Here is a 10,896-nt window from a genome sequence, read left to right as displayed (position 1 = left end):
ATTACACTTCTGTTACTTCGTTTTTTTCTTTTATATATATATATATATATATATATATATATATATATATATATACATATATATATACATACACATATATGTTACGACGACATTCGAAGTTATTTCTAATTTAATGACTTTTACACGTTTCGTTCGTATATATTAATAGTAAGTCACTGTAATTTATGAATATCAGTTTTCTCGTTTTAAAGTTTACATTTCGATTTTATATTACAAGTGGCCTTAGAGTTATATATATATATATGTGTGTTCATATATATATATATACACACACATAAGTATTTATCTGTAAGACATCAAATCAAAGATGATTAAGGGACTGTATACTATAAGATGTAAATAATGTGAGAAACCATAGAACATGGATGGAAGAGGTGTACCACTGTAAATACGCATTTAATAACGATAGTAATAATGAGAACATGTGATTGAGATGCTAGTGACTGTATGATGTACTGAGATAAAGTAAATTAAGTAATAAAATTATTCTACAACACTCGTATGGAAAAAAAAATATATATATATATATAGATACTATTATCGATGATCCTTATCCTTGCCTTTATAAATGACAAAAATGTAGTATTTTCATTGAGACGCAGTTGTACTTCCTGTACTGTTACTACTCTGTAAAATGAAAAGACAAATTATTACTTTTATAAATTATTAAAACTATACCACATTATTCTTGACATTAGAATTATTACGTACAGATTGAATTCTTAATATCTGATCTAAAGTATGTGGTAATAATGGACGTATACTATTGATTTCCATCATAGTAAGATGATCAAGTCTTGCATGAGAACTATCACTCTTTATGAACGAGTCTACAGACGTTCGTAGTTTAGACATTCTTAAATCCCATATATCCTAAAAATACGTTTAGTAACAATGATTTCACCTAACTAGTTTTTCCTTAAAGAATCTGTACATACTTTTACCGCTGTTCTTATTTTTTCTGAATCATGTATATCGTCACTGGCTACGCTTAGCAAAAGTTGAGCCTCATCCATATAATGACTGCTTGGCATTTGTGTGAATAATCTAACAATAATTACAATGAACGTATTTAGAAACAAGGCAACGTTCATTGTAAAAGAAAAAAAGAAAAAAAAAGGAAAAGAAAGAAAGAAAAAAAAAGAAAAAAATTGAAAAGTTTACTTGGACAATTTCTCTGTCTCTGCAACTTCTTCTAAATTTTCGACTTGCATCCATTCTGGATTAAGAATACGACATCTTTGTTGTTGTTTTAAATTTACAGCCAGCCAAATCGGCACTTTTGCAGGTAAACCAGCACGAAAAGGTCCTATAGTACCGGAGATCAAGTGTATTGCACCGAAACTAAAATTTGGCACTATCGTAACGAGCTTTCTTTCTGCCAAAAACACCACTTCGCTTGGATTCATTGTTATTTTTACTTTTTTAGCGCATTATCAAAGATCGTTCGAGAAGAAAATTAGTTTACTCGTGTTTTGTTACGGCAAAAACGTCGCGTGGTTGACGCATACATGCAACAGGTGCATTCGACTAAAAACGCGCGGGTTTTTATGGGGGTCGCCATCTTTCTTTCAAATAATTAGTTCGAACGTTCTCCACCAGATAGCTCGTTGTCGAAGCGGTTAAATTCAAATCATTTTTATTCGCTAGTAAAACTCTTCGAATACTTAAAATTCATTTCGATTACATTTATTAATACAGCTCAGTGGTGTAATAATATGTAATATTCGTTGTACATAACGGAAGTTATGACGAATATATATAATAAATTTAATTCGATAATTTGTGTGCTAAAATACACGTATCTCGATTAGACACAACATCATTCAAGTATTTATACAACTACTATATGTTTTAGTTCGTAAAACATATGGATTATTATTATATCTTTACATGCACGTTACGAGAAAACAATTCGGGACATTCAATGAGATCTTAAGTTTCGTCATGGATATGTTTTAGTAACTTATCACAAGTAATTTGTCGATATTCATAGAAGAATAGTTTTTGCTTTGATATATACATAGACATGCCATCCATATTTTATGGTCGATGAATGATACGAGTAAATACCGATCTTCATTGCGCTCGAAATTTAGAACTTGAAAGAAGGATTAAACGTAATCTCAGTAGGGTCAGTCGATGTTAATTTTGTACAAACAGTCTTAACGATTATAACCTCGGGATAAAACAGTGTATATATATATAGATATATTTATATGGTTCCTACGAAATAAATATTACGCGCAATGAAGAATTTTCTGAGCACACATAGTACGAACATCGAACATTCGAATATCGCGCATTCCTATTTGACATAGATCATCGACCAATCGGATCAGAGTCAATCAACGAATTACATTCGTATGCATGCAATGCATTATCGTATATATATCGTTGAAACCATAAATTATTCTCTCGAAAGGGATTATCCTCCCTCGTCCTGCCTCTCGTTCGAATTCACCTCACATTTATCTCGATTCGACACAGTTCGATTCACATCCGCCTCTATTATGAAAATCGAGGTGGGTGGGAGTTCCTCGAAACGATCGGAACGATCTACTTCCGACGATGTTGGAACGGTTGCGAGAGCTTTATAAATTTGTAATTCCATTTGCGAATCCTCCCTTGATGGAGTATCAGCAGATTCGGAACGTTCCAAGGAACTTCTTTCATACGCGGAGGAAGGACTATCCTCGTTTAAAGGATACTCGCTGCTGCTACGTAGTTTTTCTTCGCTCGGCGAGGAACTCGATGAAACCATTGGCTCGTTACGTTCCTCTTTGTCACGAATGGAAGATGCCCGACTCAAGGAAGACGTTTCTTTAGCTTGGAAATCCGTCACCTTAACAACAATTACATCAATTTACCAAGCGATTAAAAAGGTTCGATTATATATACGTAGATGAAAACTCTAATAGAACGGATTACCTGTCTCAAAAGACTGGACCTTTCTTTTCTAATCGGCAAAGTACCAACGAAGGATTGTCTTTGAAACTGTCTCTGCGAACCAGCCAGGGATCCTCTTTCGTGAATGACGTTAACGACGCTAGACTTAACTTCGCCGTTCGAAAATAATAGACGCCAGTAATTCTTCAGAGCCTCACGGAAGTCTTTGAGATGATAAGCATAGAGAAGAGGATTTCCGACTGAATTTAAGTGAGACAGAATGATACAGAGATTCATGAAGAACTCGTTGACTTGGCAACGCGGACAGAAAGCCATCACGCAGTTTATCGTGTAAAGAGGGAACCAACAGATGATGAAGAATATTACTATGTGGGATAGATTTTGTGTGGCCTTGACATCGCGCTTGAAACGTTGCATCGTCCCGGTCGTGTGATGGTTACCGCCAATACCAGCACCACCACCACCGCCACCACCAGCACCAGTACCAGCACCGACAGTACCACCAGCACCAGCACCAGCACCAGTAACACCAGTGGCCAAAGTAGTACCACCAGCAAGACCAGAGATGCTACCACTACCGCTACGACGTCCTGGATTCATCGTGACTATCTGCTGCAACTGAAAGCATCCCGTCGATCGTGTTTTCCCATCGAGCAAACGGGACCGGTACTTAGCGTCTTTCGAAGTTCGTCGTTCCGTCTTAACCCCCGAATCCAAAAAGGGACTTTTCTCCTGAATTTAAACAACGTAATTCAATTTAGAATTTACAATATATGTTGAATGATAGAAGATCCATTGAAACAGAAAGAGAGAAAGAAAGAGAGAGAGAGAGAGAGAAAAAAAGAGATTGCCTTGAATGATCCCAAGCATGTATGCATGCATGTATGCATGTATGTATGTAGATACGTATGCTAAAAAGGAAGAAAGAAAGAAAGAGATAGTTAACAGTTTAGTTTCTGGTATTCCTTTTTTTTTGCATTTGAGGGTTAAGCGCTGCTACGGTATATTACCAAAAAAAAAAAGAAGAAAAAAGAGAAAAGAAAAGAAACAACTTTGAAATTTCGATAAGAATACAAGTCGATTATTACGTTCGAATCTATTAAAGATAAGAGAGATATCTAATCTTTCTAACTCGAAAGCGACGTACGAAGGATTAAAACTTTTCGAAGAGAGTGGGCGGGGCGGGGCAGGGTGGGTAAACTCCGATGATTCCTTGTATCGAGTGAGACTGACCTGCTTTACGACTACCCTGTAGATAAGGGCGTAAAATGCGACGATTAATAACGCTGGGAATATGATGGTAGCGAAATAGAGGAAGACCAGATAATCGTAGTCCATCACCTGAGTGAATATACACTTCTCGTCGGATTTTTTTCCAGCGTTCCATCCGAAAAGTGGTAAGAAGCCTACCAATGTCCCGGTGATCCAACATACACAGATTATACCTGAAAAAGAAATATCCATTTAAACGAACGACACATTTGTCTTCTATTTCTCTTATCGTTTCTTCTCTCTTCTTCTTTTTTCGTTTTTTTCTTTTCTTTTCTTTTCTTTTAGAGAAAAGTGAATGTTACTTTCTGAAAAAGAAAAAGAAAAATAGCAGAGATATCGTTTGATTTCACGCGTACTCGAGAAAAGAACATCATCGATCCGTGCCAAAAGCAAACATACACTTTTTCCTTTTTCCCCTATCCAGCTTCATACACGTATGCACGCACAAACACACACGCACACGCATACACGTACAGCGTGTTATCGTTCGAACGAGCTCGTAATTAAAATCAGCCGTGCCATATACAGGCGAAACGCTTCAATTAATTGCTGTTACGTAGTTGGAGAAAGAAGAAAAATAAGATAGAACGGGAGAAAGAGCGAGAAAGAGAAATAGAGAGGAAGAGAGAGAGAGAGAGAGAGAGAGAGAGATGATTTAATTGATTTTCTTTCAGCACGTTTCAAGTTTACACACGACGAACTGCATAATTCGAATACAAACGAGATGAAAGAGAAAAAAAGAAAAAAAGGAAAAAAAAAGAAAAGAAAAGGAAAGAAAAATTAATACTTTCTCCAACTAATCATAGGATCAATCGTCGATGGAAGTAATTCGTGAAACGTGGATGAATCAAGTCTGGGAATTTATCGATTCGAAAGAAAGTGAAAATCGAGAAAGAATCGCTCTCCGTTGGGAAATCGAATGAACGGGCGAAATGGTTGCTCGTACTTTTAGCGAACTCTTTCTCTCTTTCTTTTTTTTTATTCATTTCTTCTCTTTCTCTCAAATCGATTTTCACAGCTAAGTTCTTTTTCTCTTTCTCCCCTATCCAATATCGATTTTCTTAATTAATTTGCCTTTACACGTAGCATAATCCTTATCTAGTTCAACGATATTCTATACTTTTGATTGTTAACACATATATACGTATATAATACATTTCTATATACTTCATTTTATTATATCGGACATATATATATATATATATATATATATATATATATACATATATATATATATATAGTTCAAAGAATCTCTAGCAATGACTCTTTACAGAGTGGTAGGACAATGATTCTTGTACTCAATTGAATCAGAGAAACTTGGAAGGACAATGTTTCTTGTATTCAATTGAATCGGAGGAACTTGGATGTTCCGAGTATAATTGTGCGGATGACATTAGAATTCCATGTGCGTGTTTAGAAACGTCGAGTAACGAAGCAACAATTAGGCTTTCTACACCTGATGAATATAGGCGACGGAGAAAGATAATCTCTTTAGAGAATTAAAATGTAATTTCTAAAAATATTATCTACTGAGAATGTTAATTCGCATGGGTATTCGTGAAAAATTAATCGTCTTTCTACTTCGTTAATTAAATAAGAAGAAAGAAAGAAAAAAAGATAAAGAGAGGGGAAAAAAAAGAAAGATGATGAACGTCAAAACAAAATAAAAGAACTTTCCTCTTATTTCGTGTCTCGTTGCTATATATATAACACGTTGAAATTTCATTTCGAAGTTAGTTTTTTTCATTAGAGTACTTCGAATGTCTTTCAGACAAGTAACAGGTGCTATTCGATACAATATCTTTGCGCATAGGTTGAATTAAATAAAGTTTTACAAGCTCCTTTGAAATATCGAACTATTATGAGTATCGATCTGAATGGTCTTTTTCGCTTTTCTTTTTTCTTTTTTTTTTTTTTTGAATTAAAATACAGGAGGAACGTAGCCATCGGATAAGTAGCAAAAATATTTCGAATTTTTCTATGAGCAACATAGCAGAATTTGATCTCCTTTCTTTCTATTTAAGGAAATAGTTTACGAGCTTGGAATACTTTATAGGCATCTCTGTAGGCATACATAAGTTGGTGAACATTCACACCCCTCCCCCGAATACACATACACGCAAACAGAGAGAACTTTTGAAACTTATGTTACTCCTGAAACTCGTATAATTGCGAGTGTCGTTGTAATATCATTTCGTACTTCTCCTTGATCAAATGAACTTGGTACGAGATAAAGATAGAGAGAGAGAGAGAGAGAGAAAGAGAGAGAGATCATGCAAAATTCCTTTCCAAGAAGCAAACTAGTTGGCTTAATTAGATCCAACACAACGAATGCAATTGAGTCGGTGCAATTAATCAATATCTTTAAAACGTTACTCTCCTTTCGAAAAAAAAAAAGAAAGAAAAGAAAAAGTGTAATTCGTTTTAACGTCCGACAAATTGTCGGTCTTTTCTACTTAACGTGCTCATTTTTTATCATTCAAGCAGAGAAACATTTTTCTTTTTCCTTTTTCTTCTTTTTCCCTATCCTTATTCTCGAATACTTGTCTGATATAATTCTATTTCTATCGAAAACATCGACTTCGAAGAGGTCTCCTACGAAAATAAAAAAATCTCTGCTCTGGTTATTTTCATCCTCACCTATGGCAGTTTTCGTGCGAACAGTACGAGAATATCCCATGGGATGAAGAATAGCCCAATAACGATCTACGGATACTGCCACGAGGCAAAAGATACTGATCGTGCAGAGTACAACGAGCACTGAGACTGTGAAGAGACAGGCGTGTAAATTTGTTGGTAGACCTGTGAAAAAAAGAAGAACAAAAAAAAAGACGGGAGAAAGATGAAATAACTTTTTTTGAATTTTGATGAAAACGTGATTACAACAAGGGGATAAATAAAAATTATATTACGTATCAATTATTCAACCCCTCGTTGATCGATCAAGAATACACGCACATACAATCTCTCTACGTTCTGTACTACTCAAGAAACGTAGACTAATCTGAATAACGTTTTTAACGGTGTAGCTCGTTTATGATGCAAGCATAGAATTAACGTTTCCTTTCGATCAACCATATTACGTTAACTTGTGTTACGTCACAGATCGCACGATCTTTTAAAACGCTAATGTAAATCTCGCTGTTGTATGTGCGCGCGTAGATATATTAAATCAAACATATTGAGATATACGATAAGAAATTAACAATGAAATATAGAATTAAAGGTATAAAGTTATGCCTGAAAAAAAGCTTTGCACGTTACGAACCTATACTGGCGAGTATGGCAAAGGGTATGGCAAATAGACCAACGAGAAGATCGGCCGTTGCCAAAGAGATGATGTAGTAATTCGTACGTCTTCGTAATTTCTTTTCCTTGCCGAAGACTATGATGACCAGACCGTTTCCAAATACGGCACAGATAGCAACGAGTATTTCACAAACGGTGTAGGGTAAATTAAGTTGATCGTAATTCGTATAGGAAGTGTTGAAGGTGCTGACAGTGTAATTTAAATTGTCGGATAGCTCGGTAAAGTTTGATGGAAATTCCATCACGATCTTATCTTTTAAAAATACGGAGTTATCCTTTCTTCTCTTCGACTTTTTTCCTCTCCTCCCTGCGTCTATTTTCTTCCTTATTTTTCTTTCCTGTTTTTTTCGCTCTTCTGCTCTTTCCTTTCCTACGTTTCTTTCTTCGTCCTTCGTCGTCGATTTTTCTTTTCCTTTCTTTCTTTCTTTCTTTCTTTCTGTTTTTATTATTATTATTACTTTTTCTTTTTTTTAATGGCCTTCGCGTGAGACCACAAAACCTTTTCTATCTTTCTCTCGTCAATCGACACGCATTTTTTCTAGTGACCGAAAGAAAAGGTCCGCTCGTTCACGAGGGAACTTCCTCCTTTGCTTTTAATTTATAACGTTTCGTGGCACGCGATCCCTACCTACGCGATCGAACCAGTTACAACACGAGGTCGACGAATTCGAGAATGCCCTCTCGATAATCATCGTCCTCCACGAAATTTTACTCCTCTATCGATAACTCATTCTATTATTATATTTCTTATTTTTAATATTTAATCCTTTTCCAATAATTCGTAATCCTTGAAATATTTTAAAAGCATTCCTTTTCTCCTCTTTTCTCTCGTCATGGTCTTTACGCTAATTTTTATATGAAACACGATCCATGTTATAATTTCAATGGTGAAAAACATCTTGCTATTTATAATATATTGAGAATCGTCATTCCAACGTCGTCCGTGCGTCCACACCTCCTTCCTACTTTCTACAGAAAGAACGATAGAAACAGATGAATTATTTATATAGATCACTTTCGACTAAAATTAATGACGGAATTTAACGATCATCGAATTAATCAATATCGTCGTAAATGGATCCTCGGATCGTAGGTAACCTGAGATATCACTAGACGATTAAACGCTCGACCTCGAACTTCTGTCCTACTATTCGAGTAGATGCAATTTTTAAGTTTCCTACGATGCGACTGAAACTTTTAAAAACTTTGAACAACGAGAATTTGAAATCGTTATCGAATATACGTTACGAATTTTCGAAACTTTGATGAAACATTTTTGACACGTTCCTTTCGACACATATTTTTATATACGTATGTGTATGTATATATAAATAGATATATATAAAAATTGCAAAAAAGAATCTTCAACTTTTTCGATGTAAAAGAAAATATGTCGTCGATTAAATCTATAAAAATTACATGAATTTCGAATGAAAAATTTCAAGTTGTCCAACACAACACTTTGAATGATCGATTGTCAATCTCGTCGAAGCGGGAAAGTCAATTAGAAAAATGAACCAATCGGCTTCGACCGCGCGAACTGGCACGACAAACGCGCGAAATTTAAATCGGTATTGAGCAATCGTTAAGATATCTCTATGATCGAAACTTTCGAGATCGAATCGTTGAATAAATATTTCGAACAGGGATCGAACGACGAATGTTATCGCGTCCGACTTCTCAACCCTGTAGCGTGTAACTGAGTGGCTCCTCGTGACACACGGGGGACACGCTGCTGAAGGTGGGTGGAGATGGTGGTGGTGGAGGTGGTGGTGGTGGTGTCGGTGGTGGTGGTTGTGGTGGTGGTGGCAAATAGAGTTGTGTTCATGCTGTGTATATATATATATATATATGACGCATATACCAGAGAAAAAGAGGATGTAGAAGCTTCCTCGTATTCGCAACTGTAACGAACCTGCTACTATCTTCCTACAACAAAGCTACGTTTTATTCTTTCGTCAATAGGATCTCGCATTGAAACGTTCGCACAAATGAAATAAACAAGTTACGAACTTCGAATTAATTAAGCTTCGTTAATTAATGATTTAATTCCAATCGAAAAGATCGTTGACAAAAGTGAATATCTGAAATGAAGAAAAAAAGAAGATAGAAAAAAAGTGGAGAAGAAGGAAAGAATAAAAAGAAAAGAAACGAGACAAAAGATTTCTTTTTAAAAGTAATCATTCTTAAAGCAATTAAATAAGAAAAGTTCGTCCACTTCATACTTCAAGAAACTCTAACGAACTTCGGAGAAAGTTAATCTCTCGATTGCTTACCGTGGAAGTTCTTAGATCCTAAGAAGCTGAATTTCTGGATCGCTGGATCGACCATAGCCACGATATAAATTACAGTCAAGTCTTGGATAACATTTTCTTTTCATTCTTTCTCGTTCTTTCTTTTTCGAACGGTCACCGTTTGATTCTACTCTATTCTTTAATTTTACCTGGTAAGGTAAAAATCATTTTAATTATAATAAGAAGATATTTATTATATGATGCGACATTAAATCAGGATCGGATTGCTGTCAAGGTTGACCAGACAAATGAATCTGGATATTTTTCGTTCTACTTTTTGCGTTGACGGTGGTTTCGTGATATATATTTAAAGTGGGATATCATGTTCTCAGGTATTACCAAGGATTAACTTCTGTGACATGCGTTTCAATGCTCTTTCAAAGCTGAAAAAAAGAATGTCAAAGGATTAGATTTCTGTTTGACGATAAATAAATCTCTTTTTTTTTTTTAGAAATTGATATGTTGAAAATAACGCGACGTTTATAAACATAACTATACGTATATGTATATGTTGGATATATCAGAAAAAAAAAGATTATTTTATCTATTTACGTATAATTGTATCCTAATAAAATAATCGTGCTTTCGACCTTCGCTATACTTGATTCTAATAACACCTATATACACGATCGAACAAGTGGTTAAACGTTTAACTTAGAGAGAGAGAAAGAGAGATAGGAAGGTGATACTATTCTTTTTTTCTTCCTTTTATCAGAATTTACTCGCAATATAATTGAAACTTTTCTTAGAGATATAAAACGAAAAGGAATCGGAAGAAAAATATCGTTCGACGCGAGGACGCTTTTCTTTTAGTTATTTATAGGTGTAGTTCGAAAAAAAGGAAAAAAAGAAAAAGAAAACGATATCGAGACGTTCGAAAGGTTCGGCATATCAATGAGGAAGCTGCAGAGAAACTTTTTAAAAGCCTTATTAAAATCTTTCGGTCGATTGATCATTCCTCTATTTTTTATACAAACAATTTTGTATATCTTGAATATAACGAGAAGAATAGCGAAACATATACCGGTTGTACTACGTACTATCGTATAACAAACTAATGGCAAATAACAAATAGGAAAAGAGGAAGTTT

At 35.1% G+C, this 10,896-nt stretch overlaps 2 protein-coding genes across 3 annotated transcripts; both read right to left on the bottom strand.

The window, feature by feature from the left end:
• Positions 1-61: 61 nt before the first annotated feature.
• On the bottom strand, positions 62-1,539 carry LOC127068068 (probable DNA replication complex GINS protein PSF2). Its single transcript, XM_051003717.1, has 4 exons — positions 1,186-1,539; positions 960-1,068; positions 733-894; positions 62-648 (listed from the first exon to the last, which is right to left on the bottom strand). Exons 1-4 carry the CDS (start codon positions 1,428-1,430, stop codon positions 610-612), a joined length of 555 nt encoding a protein of 184 aa, XP_050859674.1. The 5' UTR covers positions 1,431-1,539; the 3' UTR covers positions 62-609.
• A 146-nt stretch (positions 1,540-1,685) lies between these two features.
• LOC127068027 (adenosine receptor A2b-like) lies at positions 1,686-9,307 on the bottom strand. 2 transcript variants are annotated; one of them, XM_051003607.1, is made up of 5 exons: positions 7,472-9,307; positions 6,844-7,005; positions 4,165-4,376; positions 2,953-3,549; positions 1,686-2,866 (listed from the first exon to the last, which is right to left on the bottom strand). In XM_051003607.1, exons 1-5 carry the CDS (start codon positions 7,752-7,754, stop codon positions 2,450-2,452), a joined length of 1,671 nt encoding a protein of 556 aa, XP_050859564.1. In that variant the 5' UTR covers positions 7,755-9,307; the 3' UTR covers positions 1,686-2,449. The 2 variants fall into 2 exon arrangements, with proteins under 2 accessions (XP_050859564.1, XP_050859563.1); XM_051003606.1 differs by having other exon boundaries at positions 2,953-3,663; positions 7,472-9,305.
• Positions 9,308-10,896: the final 1,589 nt, after the last annotated feature.

This window comes from Vespula vulgaris, chromosome 12 (assembly GCF_905475345.1).
Source record: "Vespula vulgaris chromosome 12, iyVesVulg1.1, whole genome shotgun sequence".
Lineage (NCBI taxonomy): Eukaryota > Metazoa > Arthropoda > Insecta > Hymenoptera > Vespidae > Vespula > Vespula vulgaris.
The sequence above is the reverse complement of the archived record's forward strand: the minus strand, read 5'-3'. Positions and strand labels throughout refer to the sequence as shown.